Source organism: Schistocerca serialis, chromosome 4 (assembly GCF_023864345.2).
Source record: "Schistocerca serialis cubense isolate TAMUIC-IGC-003099 chromosome 4, iqSchSeri2.2, whole genome shotgun sequence".
NCBI lineage: Eukaryota > Metazoa > Arthropoda > Insecta > Orthoptera > Acrididae > Schistocerca > Schistocerca serialis.
Genome location: NC_064641.1, coordinates 896,319,015 through 896,343,209, shown reverse-complemented (window position 1 = coordinate 896,343,209; position 24,195 = coordinate 896,319,015). Strand labels below are relative to the sequence as shown.

General features: G+C 39.2%; 1 protein-coding gene across 1 annotated transcript in view; it reads right to left on the bottom strand.

Moving 5' to 3' along the window:
• LOC126473567 (coiled-coil and C2 domain-containing protein 2A) overlaps positions 1 to 24,195 on the bottom strand; it is a 574,642-nt gene that overhangs the window by 299,144 nt on the left and 251,303 nt on the right. Inside the window, exons 10-11 of the mRNA XM_050100701.1 lie at positions 13,925 to 14,226; positions 3,115 to 3,400 (exon numbers count right to left, since the gene is read on the bottom strand). Coding sequence (XP_049956658.1) covers positions 3,115 to 3,400; positions 13,925 to 14,226 — 588 coding nt within the window. The remainder of the gene's footprint in view (positions 1 to 3,114; positions 3,401 to 13,924; positions 14,227 to 24,195) is intronic.

Here is a 24,195-nt window from a genome sequence, read left to right as displayed (position 1 = left end):
AAAAGAGATTCAGGTTGTATGTGAAGCACACTACCTGCAAGACACAATCAATACCTTAACTTTGTGATAGCAATAAAGCCTTTTTGATAGTCAACAAAGTGGGGTTACTAAGCACAGTTTTCCAAAATCCCTTCACCAAAAAAGATAAAGTAAATATTCTACAATTCGTATCAAGAACAGCTGCCAACACAAATAACTTTGAAGATACCTTTGGTATAGCAAAGCAGCTTAAGTCACTTAACAAAGGCACGTCTTCTGATCCATATAGCATAGCACTTAGGTTCCTTTCAGAATATGTTGATGTAACAGCTCCATATTTTACAATCATACACAATCACTTGCTTAATGGAGGATCTATAACTAAGTATTGGAAAACTGCACAGGTAACATCAACAGACAAGATAACAAACAGAAGTAATCCAACGAATTGCAGACCTGTACCACTGACATAAATTTGAATTAAGACTGTGGAATACATACTATGTTTGAATATTATGAAATGCTGTGAAGAAAACACTCGACTGCACACAGTCAGCATGGACTCAGAAAATATCATCCTTGTGAAACACAACTGGCTCATTATTCATATGAAGTAATGAGTTCTATTTATACATGAAGTAATGAGTTCTATTAACAGATATCTCAAATTGACTCCATACTGCTAGATTTCCAGAAGACTTTTGATGCTGTTCCTCACAAGTGACTTCTAACCAAATTGTGTGCCTGTGTAGTAAAGTCACAGTTAAGTGACTGAATTCATCATTTCCAGTTTGAAAGTTCACAGTTTGTAGTAACTTGTGGAAAGTCATAGAGTAAAACAGAAATGATATCTGGTGTTCCCCAAGGAAGTGTTACAGGCCCACTGCTCTTCCTAATCTATACAAATAATTTATGAGACAACATGAGCAGCCCTCTTGGATGTTTTTGTAGGTGATGCTGTCATAAACCATCTAGTTAAAGTCATCAGAAGATCAAAACCAAATGAAAAATGATTTAGACAAGATATCTGTATGGTATAAAAAGTAACAATTGGCCCTAAAAATTAAAAGTGTGAAGTCCTCCAAATGGGTACTAATTTTCAGTTACATGACGAATCACAAGAATTTAAATCATATCAATTCAAGTAAATACTTAGGTATTGCAATTATGAACAATTTAGATTGGAACCACCGCACAGAATATGTTGTCCAGGGACTGAACCAAAGACTCTGTTTTATTGGCAGGTACTACAGAAACTGAAACTTCCTGGCAGATTAAAACTGTGTGCCCGACCGAGACTCAAACTCGGGACCTTTGCCTTAGTTCTGCTAGGTTCGCAGGAGAACTTCTGTAAAGTTTGGAAGGTAGGAGACGAGATACTGGCAGAAGTAAAGCTGTGGGTACCGGGCGTGAATCGTGCTTCGGTAGCTCAGTTGGTAGAGCACTTGCCCGCGCAAGGCAAAGGTCCCGAGTTCGAGTCTCAGTTGGGCACACAGTTTTAATCTGCCAGGAAGTTTCATTTCAGCGCACACTCCGCTGCAGAGTGAAAATCTCATTCTGGACTACAGAAACTGCCTACACTATGTCTGTCTGACCTCTTCTGGAGTACTGCTGTGCATTATGAGATCCTTCCCCTTCCCCTTCATTTTGTACTATCATGAAAAAGGGGAGAGAGTGTCATGGAAATGATACATAAGTTGAGGTACCAGTCATTAAATAAAACCCTTTTTTGTTGCTGCGAGATCTTTTCACGAAAATTTCAATCACCAACTTTCATTACCAAACATGAAAATATTTTGTTGACTCCCACTGACATAGGGAGAAATGATCATTGTATGCAAAGGAAGATCTAGACATTCATTTTGCCCATGTGATAGTCAAGAGTGGAATGGCAGAGAAATGATGTGGAAGTGGTTTGATGAATTCTCTGCCAAGTTTTTAAGAGTGAATTGAAGAGTAGTAATGTAAATGTAGATAGCCTAATGATACACTACACTTATTGCTCCACTGTAATCATTCAAGAGAAAGATGAAAGATGATTGCTCTACAGGCCTTGAAATGTTTTACTTCTCCTCACAATTTCAGCCTAAAATCTGAGTATCTCATAAATTCACCCAGACCACTACTTTAAAGATCATTTTACCCCTTACTTCCATACATTTTAAACCAATCTCCTTCACACCGTATTGAGTATAGCTGAATAATAACTGTTTGCATGGGGATCACACCTACGGTTAAACTGAATTAAACAATAGCCGCTTCTGCTCCAGTTATGAAATGAGCAGTTACTGAATACAGCAAGAAATTATAGCACACCATTAATGAAAGGCATGTCACAAATGGAGCAGGAGACACTCTTGACATACCACAATGATTAAAATTGAGCAAGACTTTCATAAAAGCTTAGTGGAAAAGTTCCAAGTTGATATCCATTCCAAGAGGATAAGCCTACTGGCTCAAATCTGCACAGAAGACTTAAAAGAATGCTCAGTCGGCTATGAGTACATGTGGAGACAATACAGAGCAACCTTGAACATGGAGTCTGAAGGATGAAGATGACATCCGCTGTTACTATGATCAGGTCTTCTCCATTCCAATACATCTTTGAAAATCTATAGGGAGAACGGAAGATTAAGAATTAAATGTTCTATTGATGATGGATCACTAGAGATGGAGCTCAAGCTTGGATTGGGAAGGAATGGTGAAAAAACTGGCCATGTCCTTTTCAAAGCAATGCTCCCAGAATTTGCCATAAGCAATTTATGGAAACCACAGAAAACCTAAATATATGTGTTCAGATGGGGAGTCAAATTACCATCCTCTTAAGTACAATTGCTGTGTCTTTATCACTTCATCACCTCACTAGATGAACATTTGGTGATGCAGCTCAGTATTGAGCCACTGGAAAAAAGTTCATGGTTTGTGGACATGCAAAATTAAAAAAAAGTTCTGGTTAATTGTCATCATGAATGAGTTTTAATCAAAATACACTAACCACAAAAACTGATTTAAAGGTGTCCATTTCATTTTGAAATTAAATAATACGGACTTTATCTATTCCACACATTCATTTTAAAAATTATAATTGTCCTAAATCTCGAACAAAAGAAGAAACACTGAATGCAATATTCTTACCATTTTCTGCTGGGTGTTGCCACTCTGACCCTGGCTTTTCAGTTTTTCAGATAACAGCTCCTTAGTCCAGATGTGCAGCCTATGCTCCCACTCCCTCTGCTCCTTTTCTCTGTCACCAGGTGGGTGGCACATGATTCGCAGCTGTAGCGGTGTGCAGCTGTAACCTTGTAACTGACGCAAGGTGCGTAAATCCTTCCACAGTGACAAAATACGAGCTAGCAGGTGACGGCATGCACGACCCTCCTCAAGTAGTTTTAACTGTGTTTGCAGGATCTCTTCTTTGTATCTAGAGGAAAAGAGATGACATTCAGTATATTTTTTCTTTCCTGTGTATTTATTAACACAACTTTAATGCCAAGTTACTTGTTTAAAACAAAATTAATAAAACTGATTTCAAACTCTGATGTTGTCTGTAAAAACACTTCAAGATGTTTATGAGACACAATATATACAATTTCAAAAATGTTTTACTTTTTATGTTCACCTTTGAGAACTTATTTGCAATTTTATCTGCAAAATAATGTATTTTTTTAGTTTTAAGTTTATTTATATATTTTATTTGTGTTTACACTACATTCTGGACTGATGAACTCAGAAGTTAAGTCCCATAGTGCTCAGAGCCACTACATTCTGCAAATCACAGAGGATTACTTACTGGGTAAACTTTTCAATACAGTTATTAAATATTCTTCTCATTCCTTCCATATACAGAAATTGAGAAACCACAGACTACATTTTTCTGGCTATGTTTTGATTAATTTAATCATCTAACATAATACTTGTTTGAATTATTTGCAGCCTGTAGCTGCAAGCAGCATAAAATCCTTTAAACAATTTGTCATAGCTGCAGACCCAAGCTCAATGAAGATCATCAGCATAATATTTCACTAACATTTTCAACTGACATGAACAGATTATTCAGCAATCACAATGCTTGACTTATTACCTTACTACCATTTTGTGTTTAATGAAATACTAACAGAAGACATAGATACTTTAGATCATCAGCACTTTTAGTTGGTACCCAGAGAGCACTAAGTAGAATTTGGGAATTTTAGAAGGAAACAGAAGGGAAAGACAGATGACAGAGCAGTGCTGACAACCAGTGGACAATAATTGACAGAAATGTGGATCAGGATGAATTAACAATTGAACCAAAATACACCCTAAAACTAAAAGTTTACTACTGGAAAAAACTGGAATGCCCTCATAGTCTACCTAGAACTAAGTACCTACTGCTAATGCACAAGTTTTACTTACTTGTGGAATAAAATAATGTCTGATGATATGAAAAAAGGGTTGCTATAATCAGCATTAACAGAGTAAAACGCAACATTAAAAACAAGACTGGTCTATTTGACTAAAACAAAATCAAAACAACAAACGAACGCATCTAATGAGGACCTGCGTTGTGGTAGTTGCTTCAAGGCAGTTACACCTGGGACACAGGTATACCAGAACATAGCAAAAATGGCTTTGGAGGGGTATCTGTCATTTGAGAGCATGATGAAATGTAACTTTAAGGTCTGACACAGGATACTGTTCAGCTGTCCCCACCCTGAGTGATACTGTAAAAAATGAGGGTGCCCTTTATGACTGATTACTCAGTGGAATATCAGGAGCAAGGAGAGATATTGTATGGGATTTATGTTTGTGTACCAGATTTAGAAGCTAAGTATCTTTCTGTCAGGACATTGGCAACACTTTCAGCATGTTCCGACAGGAACAGCTTACTGTTCAAGATGTGATGTCTGCATGTAGCAAAACTGTAGTGGCTGACTATTTTAGTATTTGAAGTACTGAAGATATGATAGTGGATGTATTATTGGTGACTGGTTGATGTAATATGGAAAGAGGATCCATAAAGCCATCAGGTAAGTATATGTCAATATCCTGGAAGCTAGTTCACTGATGAGAAGAGAGCTAAGTAAAATGGATTGGAGGGTACATGCAGAATATTTGAAGAATAAGTATAGGATCTCTTGATCCTAATTCCAAAGTAAACAGATGTTGCCAATGAACCTGAATTAGATGAGTGGTTTTGTATTTTGGATGGCCAGGAAGATGCATAAGTGACAAGATACATAAGTGACAGAAGGTAACTTACCATTATTGATGTGTATATATCAGAAAAAGGGTGAAAAGGAGAGAGAGAGAGAACAATTTTAGAAAATATCTTCAGAAGTTCATAAGAGAGACAGATTAAAAAGTCTGTATGCTAACAAGGAATGATTTTAATGCTATAATTGGTAATTAATTATTAGTGATGCTAAATGGCATTCACTGGAAATAAATTACAAACTCAAATAACAAGGCACTTTAGGACTTTGTAAGTCAAGAATAGTTGTTCCTCAAGCACACAGACATATAGAAATAGTATAGCTAAAGAAAAGTAACAAAAGCTGTTCACACATACAGAGTATACAGGGGAAGTGATATCTGGAAGCTAAAATACCATTAAGAAATCAATAGTCTTAGAGACATTGAGAAATGCATGAGGAAAACTAACTTCTTATGACAATAACCAATGTGGCAACAATATGGAAAGGACAGATTGCTACTCACAACATTCGGGTTCCGCTAAATAGGTCAGGTGTCCACTACACACAGGAGGTGGCTATACGGGTAGCAGGGGCTGTGTGGTGCGGACTGGGCAGTTTTTTAGGTTAGACAGTCTCGGGAAAGATCAAAAAGGGCTCCAGTCTCAATGGGTACAGGGCAAAGAAACGACAAGAATCAACCAAGCAACAATCGGTATTGTAGTTGCAAATGGTTGTAGCTGTGTTAGAAAAGTACCAGAGCTTCAAGAGCTGATAGAAAGCACTTAAGCTGAAATCGTTATAGGAACAGAAAGTTGGCTAAAGCCGAAGATAAATTCTGCTGAAATTTTTACAGAGGCGCAAACTGTGTTCAGAAAGGATAGATCAAACAAAGTAGGTGGTGGTGTGTTTGTGTCTGTTGGTAGTAGTTTATCTTGTAGTGAAGTTGAAATAGATAGTTCCTGTGAATTACTATGGGCAGAGGTTATACTCAACAGCCGTACCAAAATAATAATTGGCTCCTTCTACCGACCCCCTGACTCAGATGATATAATAGCTGAACGGTTCAAAGAAAACTTGAATCTCATTACAAAGAAGTATCCCACTCATACAGTTATAATTGGTGCAGACTTCAATCTACCCTTGATTTGTTGGCGAAAATACATGTTCAAAGCCGGTGGTAGACAGAAAACATCTTCTGAAATTGTACTATATGCTTTCTCTGAGAATTACTTTGAACAATTAGTTCATGAGCCCACACGAATTGTATATGGTTGCGAAAACACACTTGACCTCATAGTCACAAATAATCCTAATCTAATAGAGAGCTCCATGACGGATACAGGGATTAGTGAACACAAGGTCATCGTAGCAAGGCTCAAAACCGTATCAACCAGAACCACTAAAAATAAATGCAAAATATATCTATTTAAAACAGCAGATAAAAATTCGCTTGCTGCCTTCCTAAGAAAGATTCTCCATTCCTTCCAAGCTAATTATATAAGTGTAGACCAGGTATGGCTCAAATTCAAAGATACAGTATCGACAGCAATAGATAGATTCATACCGCATAAGTAATAAGAGATGGGACTGATCCACCACGGTACACAAAACATGTCAGAACACTGTTGCAGAAGCAATGAAAAAAGCATGCCAAATTTAGAAGAACGCAAAAGCCCCAAGACTGGTTAAGTTTCACGGAAGCTTGAAATTTAGTGCGGACGTCAATGCAAGATGCTTTTAATAGTTTCCACAATGAAACATTGTCTCAAAATATGGTAGAAAACCCAAAGAGATTCTGGCCATATGTAAAGTACACCAGTGGCAAAAAACAGTCAATATCGTCACTGCATGATAGCGATGGAAATGTTACCGATGATGGTGCCACTAAAGCGGAGTTACTAAATACAGTTTTCCATAATTCTTTCATGAAAGAAGATGAAGTAAATATTCCAGAATTCAAAACCACAACAGCTGTTAGCATGAGTGACATAAAACTAGATATCTTAGGTGTTGCAAAGCAACTCAAATCACTTAAGAAAGACAAGTCTTCCGGTCCAGATGGTATACCAATCAGGTTCCTTTCACAGTATGCAGAAACAATACTGCCTTTCTTAGCAATCATATCCAACCACTCACTTGACGAAAGGTCTGTTCCTAAAGACTCGAAAGTAGCACAGGTCACACCAATATTCAAGAAAGGAAATAGGAGTAACCTATTGAATTACAGACACATATCACTGACCTCAATTTGCAGTAGGATTTTGGAGCATATACTGTAGTCGAAAATTATGAATCACCTTGAAGAAAATGAATTATTGATACATAACCAACACAGATTCAGAAAATATCATTCTTCTGCAACACAGCTAGCTGTTTATTCCCACGAAGTAATGAGTGCTGTCAACAAGGGATCTCAGATCGATTCCATATCCCTAGATTTCCAGAAGGCTTTTGATACCGTTCCTCACAAGAGACTATTAATCAAATTGTGTGCATATGGAGTATCATCTCAGTTGTGTGACTGGATTCATGATTTCCTCTCAGAGAGGTCACAGTTTGTAGTGATAGGCGGCAAATCATTGAGCAGAACAGAAGTGATATCTGGCGTTCCGCAAGGTAGTGCCATAGGCCGTCTGCTGTTCCTGATTTACATAAATGATCTAGGTGGTGATCTGAGCAGCCCTCTTAGACTGTTTACGGATGATGCTGTAATTTACCATCTAGTAAAATCATCAGACAATCAATTCCAATTACAGTATGATCTAGAGAGAATTTCTGTATGGTGTGAAAAGTGGCAATTGGCACTAAACAAAGAAAAGTGTGAGGCCATCCACATGGGTACTAAAAGAAATCTGATAAATTTTGGGTATATGATAAATTGCACAAATCTAAGGGCTGTCAATTCGACTAAATACCCAGGAATTACAATTACGAGCAACTTAAATTGGAAAGACCACATAGACAATATTGTGGGGAAGACGAAACAAAGACTGTGCTTTGTTGGCAGAACACGTAGAAGATGCGACAAACCCACTAAAGAAACAGCCTACATTACACTTGTCCGTCCTCTGCTGGAATATTGCTGCACAGTGTGGCATCCTTACCAGGTAGGATTGACGGAGGACATCGAAAAAGTGCAAAGAAGTGTAACCCGTTTTGTGTTATCATGCAATAGGGGTGAGAGTTTCACTGATATGATATGCGAGTTGGGGTGGCAATCATTGAACCAAAAGCAGTTTTCTTTATGGCAAGATCTATTTACAAAATATCAATCACCAACTTTCTCTTCCGAATGCGAAAATATTTTGTTGACACCCACCTACTTAGGGAGAAATGATATCATAATAAAATAAGAGAAATCAGAGCTAAAATGAAAGATTTAGGTGTTCCTTTTTCCCACGTGCCATTCGAGAGTGGAATGGTACAGAAGCAGTATGAAAATGGTTCGATGAACCCTCTGCGAGGCACATAAGTGTGAATTGCAGAGTAGCCATGTAGATGTGGAGGCATTGAGTCAAGAAAGGCACAAGAAAAGGAATATTAGAAATATATCAACTTTCAGACAACATCCTTCTTCAGAAATAGAATTCTCACGTATTCCCACAACGACTCACACACACATGGCAACTGTTTCTGTGCACTGAGGCCCAAATGTCACTCTGCCTGAGCAACAATCCAGCTGCTCTGGATAGTGGGGGTATGGAAGAGGTACGAGGTGAGGAGGGGTAGAGATACTAGGGTAGGGGTTGCGAAGATGCTAGTGCTGCCTGTGGAAGTATGAAGGGATGTAGTGAAGATAGGGTAGGACTGCTAAGTGCAGCATTGGGAGGCTGTGACTGGAGGAGGTGTAGGGGTGCAGAGGAGAGATGAGAGAACTAGAGAAGAGGAAAGGACTTGTAGGTGCATTGCACAATGAAGCCATGTGTGAGTGGAGTGGAGTGTGCCTGTCTGCTAGTCAACTCATTATCTAAATGGTGAGTAGCAGTCTATCCTTTCCATATTGTTGTTATTCCATTTTGGGCTTTCCATTGTTTAATCAATTTCAGCAAGGACTTTGAAATTACTTAGTCCTGAAGATAGTATCTCTTCACACTAAAGAATAATCTCAGAACTCCAATCTTTAAAATGATAAAAAAAAACCTGTTGTAAAAGTGCTGAGAACTAGAAAAAAATAAATCAAAACAAAAGAGTTAAAAACTAGAAATGACAAAATGAATCAAAGTATGTCTTGGGTTTTTGTGCAAGTGTTTGAACTTCGCTTTCTGACATGGAGTTATCAAATACATTGATTCCATTTGTTAGTATGTCACATTGTCATCCCATTCTCAAGAATCTGTAGAGAGTGTAGTCAATATGTTAAGATGGAGATGAAAAATATTTTTTGAATTGACATCTAGCATTTGTCATGTGTAAAAAATTCTCTCTTGTACTATTGCCACACTTGCACAGTGCTTAATTCTTTTGGCTGCAGGTGCATTAATATGGTGTCTGATTTAGGTGAACATATGTAAAACTAATTCATCTTGATATCTTGTCAGTAAGAGCTGGGAGATGCTGAGAGAATGTGCATTTCACCGAACATCAGTGCAGGCTCTGGAAAAACAAAAGAGCATCATAGAGGATAGTGGGCAGTTCACAATCAGCTATAAGCAGTGGCACGAAACTAACAATAGTTCACAGTCTCATTGGAGTCCAGCCAGTGAGTTCACATAACAGCAAAACTCGCAGCAACTGCAAAAGATGATTACATTGGTTGTTGAAATATTGTGCATAAAATGGAAACATCAACTTGACTGACCTCCATGAAGTACACCACTACTTAGGACAACAGTATTAGGAAAAGAATGATTGCTACTCACCATAAAGTTCACCTGTTGAGTTGCAAACAGGCCCAACAAAAACACTTTTACACATCATACTAGGCCTACAACTTTGCTTCCGCCGTTTTTTCACAAAGTTCAGGGCTTTATTGTGTAAAACTTACAAAAAATTATGATTCATAGTATTGCCCATTGCTAGCCACTACATTCTCCCATCTTTCGGATAGCATACGAATCCCATGGCGGAAGAACTGGGCATCTTTGTGGGGATCCACAAATCAATTCAGTTTTGCACTTGTTCATATGATCGGAAGTACTGGTCAGCCAGACTGTATGCAACTGATCAAAAAAGGTGGTAGTCAGAGACAGCAATGTATGGAGAATATGCTGGGAGGGATAGGACTTCTCATTTCATTGTTTCCATGTGTATTTTGACAGGTTTTGCAACATGGGGTCAAGCACTGACCTGCTGCAAAATTACCTATATGTGTCTATTGCTGTATTGTGGCCATTTGTGTTTCAGTGCTGGTCTCGAACGCATCAGTTGCTTTCGATAATGATATCCTGTGACTGTCATCATCTGTTTCAAGCAGCTACGAAAACGTTCTGTGTTCCACCGCTATACCGGTCTTCAACATCAATATCACCATTCGTAAGGTGTTGAAAATATTCTCTGCTCATTCTTCCACTAATAGTTCCCTCACCATTGGTCTTACCCAGCATTTTAAGAGCCACAAGCTGCAGATCTCTTCATGCTAAAGCAGAAAATTAAAACTTCCCGTAAATGGCGAGAAATGGGTACATAAGTTGACATACTTAATCGAGAATAACCTTACGATGCAATCACAAATCAACGAATATTTTTAGGGCATTATGTTTACAGATGCCTAAGTTTATTGTTTTACACCTGAACCCCACTTACCTCTACTGCTGTCTATTGCAAAATGGTGGAAGCAAAGTTGTAGACCTAATAGTTTCCAGCCAAAGCCTTCTTCTGCAAAGAAAACACACACACACACACACACACACACACACACACACGCACACACACACACACACGCACACATTCACACAAGCAAGCACACCTCACACACATATGGCGACTACCACACACAGCTCCAACTGGAATGCAGCTGACATGTGAATAAAAATCTGGAGCGGAGCAGGAAAAGCGAGGGATAGCAGGTTATGTGTGGGGGGAGAGAAGAGTGCTGTCTGGTGGGTCATGCATGGACTAGAGAAACAGGGGCAGTGTTTCAGTCAGAATTGCCAGTAATAGTGGCCATGTGTGCATGAGATGTGCTTGCTTGCATGAATGTGTGTGTGTTTTCCTTACTGAGGAAAGCTTTGGCTGAAACCTATAATGTGTAACAGTCATTCTGTTGTTCCTGTGTGTAACTCAATGGATCATCTTTACGGTGAGTGTCAATCTATCCTTTTCTTAATATTGTTGATATTCCAACCTTGAGTTTCCATTGTTTGATATTAACTAGGACAGGTATATTTCAGTCACGGAAGACAAGTAGCAAAGTACTTGAATTAAGAAAGTACATATGTATCAGTTACAGAATTAATCAATGAAGAAACATGATTACAGTACTCAGATAAATTGCAAGCTGAAACCAGTAGCAAGATCTTGGGCAGTGTGCCAGACTGCTGGTGGAGCAGGAAGTGGAAAAGGAGAGGAGCTCTTCGTCGCAGACTACTCTGTGGCACAACATACAGCTGAACATAACATGCTCAATTTCACTGGCTGCTTCACAACCCAGGCCATCTGGATCTTCCCCTCCACAACCAGCTTTTCTGAACTGTGCAAATGGGAATGATCCTTACAATACATTCTCCACTCCTGAAATTATCCCAGTCTCAACATATGGTAACCTACTATCCCCACATCCTCCACATAACAGTTTCCAGCCCTTGTCTTATCACCTCCTCCATTTTCACATTCCCTCACCCTCTTTATGTGCCACCCTCTACCAATGTACCCACCCATCCTTTCCTCTTATCTGCTCCTCTACTTTTCTACTCCTCTCCTGTTCTGGTCCCCATTTTTTCCCCCACAACCCACTTCCTGATGCTGCACCTGGCAGTCTCTAGTCCCTGCATGTCCCACCAGACAGCATGTTTCTCTTTCCTCACCCATACCCTACTATCTCTCCCTCTCTTCCATCCTACTTCAGATTGAAATTCACATTACAGTTGTGTTTTGGTCAGAGTTGCCAGTAATAGTGGCCGTGTGTGCACAAGGTGTACTTTCTTGCATGAACGTGTGTGTGTTTTCCTTGGTGAGGAAAGCTTTGGCTGAAAGCTATAATGTGTAACAGTCATTCTGTTGTTCCTGTATGTAACTCAATGGATCATCTTTATGATGAGTGGCAATCTATCCTTTTCTTAATATTGTTGATATTCTAACCTTGAGCTTCCATTGCTTGATATTAACTAGGACAGGTATATTTCAGCCATCAACAGTCACATTCATCGAAGGCAAGTAAAAAAGTACTTGAATTAAGAAAGTACCTATGTATCAGTTACAAAGTTAATCAATGAAGAAACATGATTACAGTACTTAGATATATTGCAAGCTGAAATCAGTAGGAAGATTGTGGGCAGTTTGCCAGACTGCTGGTGGAGCAGGACATATATTTGTTCAATAGGAAGTGTTAACCAAGTGTATGTTTACATACAGCTTATTTTTAGTGCCAATGAGTATCAATTTTTATGCCTTAAATATCTTGGCAGTTTGTTTAAACAAGGTAGACATCTCTGAACTTGAAACAAAGATGCAAAACTCCATGGAATTCCTTCTGATATCTTACAATCAAGCAATGTGTGTTACAGTTTGTCTGGAATTAATAAATAATATTATAATTAAAGGTAAAAATTGAACATGCTTGAAGCATCTGCATCAAGTGTATCAATTAATTTAATGTAACAGTATTATGAAAAGGATAATTGCTACTCATGATGCTGAGTCATAGATAGGCACAACAAAAAGCCTGCAACAAGGCCCTCTTTGGAAATAGGCAACATATACACACTTACGCAAACACAGCTCACACACACATGACTGGTCTCTGGTTGATGAGTCTGGCCTCAGCAGCCAGAGACTGTAGTCATGTGTGTGTGAGCTGCACCTGCATGTGTGTGTGTGTGTGTGTGTGTGTGTGTGTGTGTGTGCTGTCTATTTCCAACAAAAGCCTTGTAGGCCAAAAGCTCACTTTCTGACAGTTTCGTTGTGCCTAACTGTGACTCAGCATCTCCGCTGTATGGTGAGTAGCAACTATCCTTTTCATAATATTGTTATGTTCAGTCTTGTATTTTCCATTGTTTAATTAATCTAATATTGATTTTTTTAAATGCTCATTTATTTAGGTAAGTAGCAACTATCATTTTCATACTATTATTATGTTCTGTCCTGGATTTTCCATTGTTTAATTAATTTAATATTGATTTATTTAGGATAAATAATTTACTAAGTTTTGCCACACCACCTCAAAAAATTATCCTACAGGACAATTGCAAAAATGATTACATTTTATTCTGGAAGACAAAACAGTAACAGATAATTATAATTTCTGTTCTAAGGTATACTGTGTGCTTTATGAACATGGAAATTTCTTAGTTATAATATTAAGTGCAAGTGAAGACATGCGGGGAAAGAAGGGCAAACTCCCAAATTTAAAAACTTAGAGATAACTGTTGTCATCTGTTGCTGGGTACAGGAACTATCAAAATTGACATTGGTCTCATCTCTAAATATCCTAATGTGATATTTAGGGGTGAGACCAATGTCAATTTTGATAGTTCCCATACCCAGCAACAGATCTCTAAGCTTTTACATTTGACAGTTAGCCCATTTTTCCACACGTCTTGAAATTGATCATAGGTTTAAAACAGCAATTTCTACTGATTTTACTGACATTAGAAAATGACATTCTTAATTACCTCTGAAGCCTTTCTTTGTGGCTATCTTCATTAGGTAACTCATCTTGTGCAGCAACACAGCTGTCCCTTGCCCTGCGCAAAGCATCTAGTTTTCTAAATAGCCTGTTGATGGAGTCTCGTTCCTGTTGTGCTGCATATTGTCTGAACAATGAGGTTAGCTGTTGTGACAACACATGTTCACGGCTGAATAAAGGATGATGTGTGAATGTTATGGATAACAGTTGAACCTCTAACAGGTAACAACTACGGGACTCTTGTGTTCCAAGTAGCTTGTGATCATTGCCAAAATTTTGTGATCTAGCCTGAAATGGGCAATCAAAGAGATGAATGCAATAAATTTGTAGTAAATGTAATTAAAATGATATTCCAAAGGGCAAGATATGTTCTAACGTCATGTTGTCAAACACACTTACATCCACTATCACACACATACACTGCATCCCCAAAGATATCCTCAATATGAATCCAAAGAATGCACAATATATCTTATCAAAGCAAAATAGGAACAGGTTTCCTAACAAAATGTCTCTTAGAAAGAACCAAGTAAACTTTAGTACACAGTTGCCAATACTCATAGAAATGCATGTACAATAAACAGATACTGAATTTAAGTGAGTGCTAAGTTCCTGTTGTAAGCAAAAATAAATAACTTTTTATGTTTTATAAACAGTAGGCCCAATTTTTGCTGCTCATAAATACTGAATATTCATGTAGTGTGAAGCTTGTTAAGCAATTTAATTCTGTTTTTAAGCATATAATCTGTTTTGCAATGCATGATAAGTATGGGTGTTGCCTTATGATATAAAAAAAAAATAATAAAAAAAATTAAAAAAAAAAATTGCTAAACAGGAGGAAAAGATTTGAGCCCTTCAGGCAGAATTAGATCACACAAAATTGGAACTAGATAGATTGAAGGGCAAAAAAGGTCATGGGGACTCGGTAAAGGTAACAAGCAATAGGCAAAAGGGGAACAGCTCATCAACTTCTTCTACATTTGAGCTATCAATATCGAATAAATTTGGCTTGTTACCTGAAGTAGGAGGAGAAGAGCCTCATACAGCTGTAGGTTACAGTAGGGTGCAGCAGGATTCTAGGGAGAGTAGGAAGAGAAGACTCTTGCTGCTAGGTAATAGCCATGGGAGGGGTGTAGACCAGATGGTGCAGAAAAAGTTAGGAGCAGGGTACCAGGTCACAAGTATTGTGAAGTCAAGTGCTAGCCTTAGCCAGGTGACAGAGGACACAGGAAAAATGTGGAAAGGTTCTGGCAAAAAGGATCAGGTCATTATAGTAAGTGAAGCATTAAATAACCCGGCCAAGCACAGTAATTATAGCATTAGTGGTGACCTGGATAAAATAGGAGTAGCAACTACACACACAAATATGTGTTTCATTGAGGTCCTGCAGTGCCATGACCAGCTCTGGGATAATACTGCTGTGAGCTGTGTTGACTCTGAGTTGAGCAGGTTATTGCTGACTAAAATGAATTCTCATATGAGCGCAGCGCCCATTGCTACAATTGGGAGATGGGGTTATACGAGGCATGGCCTGCATCTGAATGGGAGAGGGAAAGGTAGGTTGGCTGAACTTCTTGCAGGAAAAGTACGGGGGCCTACCATCACACAGTGCAAGATCCCTGTGGTTACTGGTGTCAGCGGGCACCTTTTTTAGGTTAGAATCAAGTTTCAGGCACCCTGTTTCGAAAGAAGTCACTGTAACGGAAGAGCCCCACAAGTATGCACAGAAAAGTAAGGTTAGCTGCGCCACAATATTAGAGAATTGAGTAATAAGGTAGAAGAGTTCCTTAGCTGTTTGCTAAATTTATAGGAAAAGATAGACATCCTGTGCCTGTCTGAGCACCACATAACCACAGGGTTAGGTAAGTTACATATAAAAGATTACAATCTAGCAGCTTACTTATGCAGAACCAATATGGGAAGAGGAAGAGTTGTTGCATATATTAAGACAGAACAAAAATCAAAAAGCACTGACATAAGTAGATTTTACATATAAAAGATTACAGTCTAGCAACTTACTTATGCAGAATTAATATGGGAAAAGGAGGAGTTGTTGCACATATTAGGACAGAACACAAATTCAAAAGCACTGACACAAGCAGATTTTGTACTGATCAGCACATAGAAGTGTGCGCTTGTGGATTAATGCTGAAAAACAGTTCACTTTTAAATGTAACATTATATAGATCCCCACTAGGAAATTTTGAATTATTTATGAGGAACCTGGCTTCCTTACTGTGCTGTCTGTCAGACATCAGCAAGCAATTAATAGGCTGCGGTGACTTCACTGTAGATTTTCTAAAGGATTCTGGTAGGAAAAATGATCTGGAAACATTATTTGGATCCAAAAATTTGCTCTCAAACATGGATGGATAAAGACAGTAGGTCCCTAATTGATAATGTTTTCTTTGATGAGGCACAAAGCAAGAAAATAACTGTTCACCCAGTAACAAATGCTCTCTCTGATCATGATGCACAGTTAGTCAGGATAAATGACATAGTGTCTTACAGTGTGGATACACCTCAGTGGAAGTCAATCAGAATCATTAATGACTAAAGGCCAATTGTTTCTAAGAGTACTTTACAATAAACAATCTGGGATGAAATTTATAAAGAACCAAATGCCAATATAAAATTTAATCTATTCCATGATAAATTCATGTTAGTATTTGAAAATAGCTTTCCATATAAGCTAATTAGATGGGACATTAAACAGCCATGTAAAAGACCATGGATCACTAAGGGGATTAAAGTATGTTGTGAAAGGAAAAGGGAAATGTATCTTTTGGCAAGAACAAGTAGAGACCCTGCAGAAGTTTTGCACAACAGAAACTACTCAATATTACTAAGAACGGTCAGTAAAAAATCAAGAAACATGAACATAATGTCAGAAATCAGTATGTCTGACAACAGAGTTAAGGCAATATGGAATATATTGAAGTAAAAGACAGGGTAACCAACCAGGATAACCAACCACAGAAGAGAATAACATTACTGTTGAATTGAATGAAAGGGTTATAAATGACTAGTCACAGGTAGAAAATGTATTTGATAATCATTTCTTAAATAGAGCAGAAAGCAAAGGGATCAACAGTGCAAAAGAAAGATCACAGCAATTTGTGAAGAAGTAACTCTCATAAAATTACATCATATGAATGTACCACCAACTTCAACTTCTGAAATTAAGAGGGTCACACATTCTCTCAAGAATAAAAGGTCTTCTGGTTTTGATGGTGTTTCCAATAGAGTACTAAAGATTTGTTCCCATATAATAATTTTCCAGAGAGACTAAAATATGCTGTTGTTAAACCCCTCTTTAAGAAAGGTGATAAGAGAGATGTAAGTTAACTACCAACCTATTTCACTGCTGACATCATTTTCCAAAATTTTTGAGAAGTGATGTATTCTAGAATTGTATTTCACCTTGGCAACAATAATATCCTCAGCAAATCACATTTTGGGCTTTAGAAGGGTTGCTCAACTGAGAATGCTATTTACATGTTCACACACCAGATTTTACAAGCATTAAACAACAAAATAGCACCAGTAGCTGTTTTCTGTGACCTATCCAAGGCAATTGATTGTGTGAATCATAGTATAGTCCCAGATAAATTGAAGTTTATGGGATTGATGGTATAGCCAACCAATGGATCATGACATATCTAACCAAAAGAATACAGAAAGTTGTACTTAGTGGTGATTCAATCAACAGAATCCACGGACATAATTCTGACTGGGGAGCAATCACATATGGGGTTCCCCAAGGCTCAATCTTAGGTCCCTACTGTTTCTCGTATATGTAAATGAACTACTGTATAATTTACAACATGCAGAATTAGTTCTTTATGCAGATGACACCAGTATTGCAATCACTCCAAGTATACATACAGAAATGGTGAACAAAATTCTCAAAAGTATCACTGACTGATTTTCTGCGAATGGTCTCACCCTGAATTTAACAAAGACACATGATATTCACTTCTGCACCTCTAGCGGTACTGCATCAGTGATAAGTGTAACGCATGGTGATGAAATAATATGTAGGGTGGAAACTTCAAAATTCTTGGGTGTCCATATTGATGAGAATTTAAATTGGAAAAAACACATTTTGGAACTCCTAAAACAACTTAGTTCAGCAACATTTGCACTTAGAATTATACCAAATTTTGGGGAGAGAGAAATCAGTAAGCTGACATATTTTGCTTATTTACATTCAGTAATGTCATACGGAATAACGCTCCGGGGTAACTCATCTTTAAGTAAGAAGATCTTCCTTGCCCAAAAACATGCTGTAAGAATAATATGTGGTGCTCACTCACGATCATCTTGTGCACATATGTTTAAGGAGTTGGGCATTCTGATTACTGCTTCACAGTATATTTATTCCCTCATGGAGTTTGTTGTAAATAATCCTCTACAGTTCAAAAGGAACAATGAGGTGCATAATTACAATATTAGAAGAAAAAATGACATTCATTAGTCAACATTAAGGTTGTCTTTAGCACAGAAAGAGGTGCACAATGCTGCAACAAAAGTTTTTGACCTATTACCCAGTGATATAAAATGTCTAACAGACAGCAAGGTAAAATATGAAAATAAATTGAAAACATTTCCCTTTGACAACTCCTTCTATTCAAGGATTTTTATGCTTGTAACGTGTAAATGGTGCTGGATCTGTATATCTTGTTTTCATTCGCAGGAGAGCAGGGGGAAGGGGGGGGGGGGGGAGATAGTGATATTTAGAGTACAAATAGATGACAAATTAATTTGCATTAGGAATGTAAAATGACTCGTTCCACATCATGGTGATTTATTGTGAAAAATGATCCATGGAACATGGAAGTAACTAACTAACAACCAATTTTCATAAATGAATGTCAAATACACATCAAGCAGCAGCAGGAGAACACACATACAAAAGGTATTACAGTTTGCTAACTTTTGGAGCCAGTGGCTCCTTCTTCTGGCAGAAAGATTGAAGGGAAAGGAAGTGAGGTGAAGGAAAGGGACTGAGGAGGTTTAGGAAAAGTGGTAGAGTTCGGAAAAGTCACACAGAACTCTGGGTCACATGAGACTTACTGGATGAGATGAGACAGAAAGAATGATTCAGTCAGGGGAGACTTACCAGACAGATTAGTCTTTCCTTCTCATCCCATTCAGTAAGTCTTTCCTGACCTGAGGTTCTGGACAACTTTTTCAAACTCTACCACTTTTCCTAAACCTCATCATTCCTTTTCCTTCACCTCTCTTCCTTCCCCTTTTACCTTCCTGCCAGAACAAGAAGCCACTGGCTCCAAAAGTTAGCAAACTGTAATATCTTTTATATGTACGTTCTCCTGGCGTTGCTTGGCGAGTAATTTTTTTTAATTTTTTTTTAAAGCCAATTACTTACATTTTCAAAAACTAGGTACTTTCATTGGTATGTCAAATACATATGCCATTTTAAGTCCCCTGTACAAAGGAAAATATCTTATTTTCAAACCTACCACTGAACATCCACAAACATAATTAATGAACACTACAAATTTTAAAAGTAGGCCTTCATCTTTTTTTCACTACATTTCTTTTATTCTGCTTGAAGTTAAAATGCAGTCCCTTTCTAATCTAACTTCTGAAAATTTTTATACAGCTTAGTAGCTATTTTCAGTAGCTGATTGCTGTGATTGGATTTTGGTCATCAAAGTAACAAATTCAACCTGTTCAGAATTTGAATGGAATATACATCCAAAATTTTTGACATGTTTAATGTCACATTAAATTACTTTGATCCTTGCAGCTATGATAGCAACTTTATAAATGAGTGTTTTAAGAAGTAAAATTCAGAAATATGGATGTAACAACTATTACTGCCAACAACTCTGTGCTAATTTAAGGATAACAGAGATAGACTAGCTGATGAAAAGTATTTGGACATCCATTAGTGATCATTAACACATTGTCTGTCATCTGCTTGCCTTTATGATGACTTGAACTCACTGATGACAACTTTCAATGAGGTGTCTGAATGTTTGTGGAGAAATGCTGGTCCACTTTCCCTCAAGAGCTAAAACCAGAGAAGGTAGTGAAGTTTTATACAATGATCTGAAGTGAAGTTGACATTCTGACTCATTATACCGGTGTTCCATTGGATTCAAGTTGGGTGATATAAACTGAAGTCGAAGTACATGTCTCTGCATCTGGAAGATAATGTATATTCAAATCTAGAACCTCTATGAGGATGTCATTCAGGATTGTTTTAAATATAAGCTGTAACAGTTGTGATCATCAGTCACTTTTGAGATTGGATGTGGTGGGTTGATGTCAGTCAAGAATGTCTTTAACATGACAAAGACGTCATTATCAACACCTTACTGAGTTTAAACAAGGTCGTGTAACAGGATTAAGAGAAACTGGATGTTCCTTCTGTGATATTGCAGAAAGACTTGGCAGGAATGCAGCCACTGTACATGTTGGCAGAATGTATGGTCACAAGAAGACGGAGCTTCAGATGGCCACATGGAACTACTGAGAGAAAATACCATTGTGTTCAACATATGCTCTAGTGCCATTTGAGCAGCAGTTGGTACAAATAGGTTACTTCAAGGACAACTCTGAGCCAGATGCCCTACAGTGTGCATTCCACTGACCCAAAATCATCATCATTTGCGACTTCAGTGGGATCATCAAGACCTCATTGGAGGCCAGGGAGTACATCTGTTGTGTTGTTTTATGACAGTTGGATCTGCCTCAGTGCCAGTGATGGCCATGTGTTGGGTAATGCATGGTCACATACTGTCGTTGTAACCAAAAATGCTCTACAGAGTGCCAACATGTTGCCTTGGACTGCTTGATTACCAGATCTTCTCTAATAGAGCATGTATGGGACATCATCGAAAGACATCTCCAGTGTTGTACACAAACATCAGCAACTGCCCCTGTGTTTGAGCAACCAGAGTGCACCAGACATGGATCTCCATCCCACATCTGACAGATTTTGTAGATTTAATCAAACAAAGAAAAATCCAGGACAAAATAAAAAGACTGTCAAATAAGTAAGCTTTTGATCAAAAAGGCCTCCATCAGAAACATACACACACACACACACACACAAACACAGTTCAAAAAAACATGACCACAGTCTCTGGCTGCTGAGGCCAGACTGTGAGCAGCAGCACATGACGGGAGAAGCAATCTGGGTGGTGGGGGTACAGAGAAAGATGGGGCAGGAAGGGAGAGGGATAGCAGGGCAGGGGTGAAAAATTGTAACATGTTGCTTGTGGGAGCATACAGAGACGAGGTGGGGAGAGGGTAGGGCAGCTAGGTGCACTCAGGAGGTTAGACTGGGGGTGGGAGGGTGGGGGGCATAGGAAAAGAAGTAAAAAGATGCATTAGTGGAATAGAGGGTTCTGTAGTGCTTGAATGGGAACAGGGAAGGGGATAGGTGGGAAAAGGACAATGACTAACAATGACTGAGACCTGGAGGGGTACAGGAATGTAGGATGTATTGCAGGGAGAGTTCCCACCTCCACAATTCAAGAAAGCTGGTGTTGGTGGAAGGATCCAAATGACACAGGTTGAGAAGCAGTCACTGAAACGAAGAATGTCGTGTTGGTCACCCTGCTCAGAGACTGGGTGGTCCAGTTGTTTGTTAGCCACAGTTTGTCAGTGGCCATTCATGCAGACAGATAGCTTGTTGATTGTCTTACTCATGTATAATGCAACACAGTGGTTGCAGTGCAGCCTGTGGATCACACGACTGGTTCCACAGGTAGCTCTGCCTTTGATAGGATAGCTGATGCTTGTGACTGGACTGGAGTAGGTGGGGGTGGGACAATGCATGGAACACGCCTTGGATCTTGGTCTATTACAGGGATATGAGCCAAGGGTCAAGTGGTTGGGAGCTGGGGTTGTGTAGGGATTGATGAGGATATTGTGTAGGTTGGTGGGTGGTGGAACACTGCTATGGGAGAGTTGGAAGTGTAGTGTGTAGGACATTTCTCATTTCAGGGCATGACAAGGTTGAGTTCAAACCCTTCTGGAGAATGTGGTTCAGTTGCTACAGTCCTGGGTGGCATTGAGTCATGATGGGAATGCTCCTCTGCATCCAGATGGTTGGTTGGTTTGTGGGATTAAAGGGACCAGACTGCTACGGTCATTGGCCCATCCAGATGGTGGAACTTAAGGAGATGGTGGGTGGCTAGAGAGATAAGGCATGGGAGATCTGTTTTTGTACAAGGTTGGGAAGGTAATTACGGTCTGTGAAGGCCTCAGTGAGACCCTTGGTATATTTAAAGAGGGACCGCTCGTTGATACAGGTGTGATGGCTATGGGTGGCTAGGCTGTGTGGAAGGGGGTCTTCTTGGTATGGAATGGGTGGCAGCTGTCGAATTGGAAGTATTACTGGTAGTTAGTGAGTTTGCTATGGATGGGGGTACTAATGTAGCCATCTTTGAAGTGGAGGTCAACATTGAGGAAGATGGCTTGTTTAAGTTGAGGAGGACCAGATGAAGCAAATGTGGGAGAAGGTTTTGAGGTTCTAGAGGAATTAATGTGGATAAAGTGTCCTCACACTACATCAAGATCATGAAGATGTCATCAGTGAATCTGAACAAGATGAAGGGTTTGGGACTCTGGGTGATTAGAAAGGATTCCTCTACATGGCCCATGAATAGGTGGGCATAGGATGGTGCCATGTGAGCTCCCACAGCCATACCCCAGATTTGTTTGTGGTGATGTCTTTAAAGGAGAAGTAATTGTGGGTGAGGATATAGTTAGTCACAGCAACTAGGAAGGAGGTTGTAGGTTTGGAATCTGTTGGGCATTGAGAAGGTAGAGTTCAATAGTGGTAAGGCCAAGGGCATTAGGGATCTTAGCGTAAAGGGAGGTGACATCAACAATGATGAACAGGTTACAATGTGGTAAAGGAACAGGATCTGTGGAGAGTCGGTGGGGAAAAAGATTGGTATCCCTACATGGGAGGGCAGGCTGCGAGTAATAGGCTGTGGAAGATGCTGTAAGACAGCAAAGATTCTCTCAGTGGGGGACAGTAACTGCCCACAATGGTGCATGCTGGGTTGTTTGGTTTATGCATTTTAGGAAGCATGTAGAAGGTAAGAGTGTGGTGAGTGGTAGGGGTGATATGAGAGATGGACTCTGGGGCAAGGTTCTGGGATGAGCCTAAGGGTTTGAGGAAAGACTGGAGATCCTGCTGGAGATCTGGAATGGGGTCATCATGGCAGGGTTTGTAGATAGATTAATCTGACAGCTGGCAGAGTCCTTCTGTCAGGTAACCCTTGTGTTTAAGAACAACAATGGTGGAACCCTTGTCAGAAGGTAGGATAGTAAGGTTGGGATCAGTTTTTAGAGGTGAGATTGTGGTTCTTTCTGAAGATGTAAGGCTAGTTTGTATCTTGAGGGATTTGGGGAATCATGGTGAGGCAAGGTTCGAGGTTAGAAAATTCTGGAAAGCTAACAGGGAATGATTTGGGTACAGTGGAGTTGGGTCATGGTTGAATGGAGGAGTGAGCTGAGTCAGGCATGGTTTATTATTGGTCTTTGGTTGAGTCCAATAAGTAGTAATCATGGCAAAAATGTTTTTCTGCTCTACGGACTGAGAGAAGAAGGGAATGTTTTTAGCAAGTCCTGCATGATTGAATTTGGGAGTAGTGAAAAGTTTATGATTGAATTTGGGAGTATGGAAAAAGGTGAGGCCTTTGGAAAGGATTGATACTTCTGTAAGGCTAAGGCTTTCAGAGGAAAGGTTCATGACAGTGTTTTGGGTCTGTTTAGATTCTGGATTCTGTATGATGGTGGGAGAGAGTTTTTGAAGGTGGGGTAAATGTAGTAGGTCTGCTAGGCAGGGTTTGTCAGCTATGAAGGGATGTGGGGGAGGTCTGGAGGTGTTTGTAGATGGTGGTAGTTCAAGGCAGGAGTAAGAAGTGTACAGGGTGGAGAGTTTCTTGAAGTGGCATTGTGCATGGTGCCCTAGTTCCTAGTTACTGGAGGGCAAGAGTTTCAGTTGTGCATGGTGCCCTAGTTCCTAGTTACTGGAGGGCAAGAGTTTCAGTTGTGCATGGTGCCCTAGTTCCTAGTTACTGGAGGGCAAGAGTTTCAGTGTGTTTTATGGGATCCAGGAATTTGGCATTGCACAGAAGGAGAATTTTATGGATGGATAGGAAGTATTGCAAGGAGGTTTGTGCCTGATTGTCTTGGTTTTCCAGGTCTATGTTGGTGAGGGTTAAGGACTGGCAGAAACTGAACACTTGGAGATCATTGTGA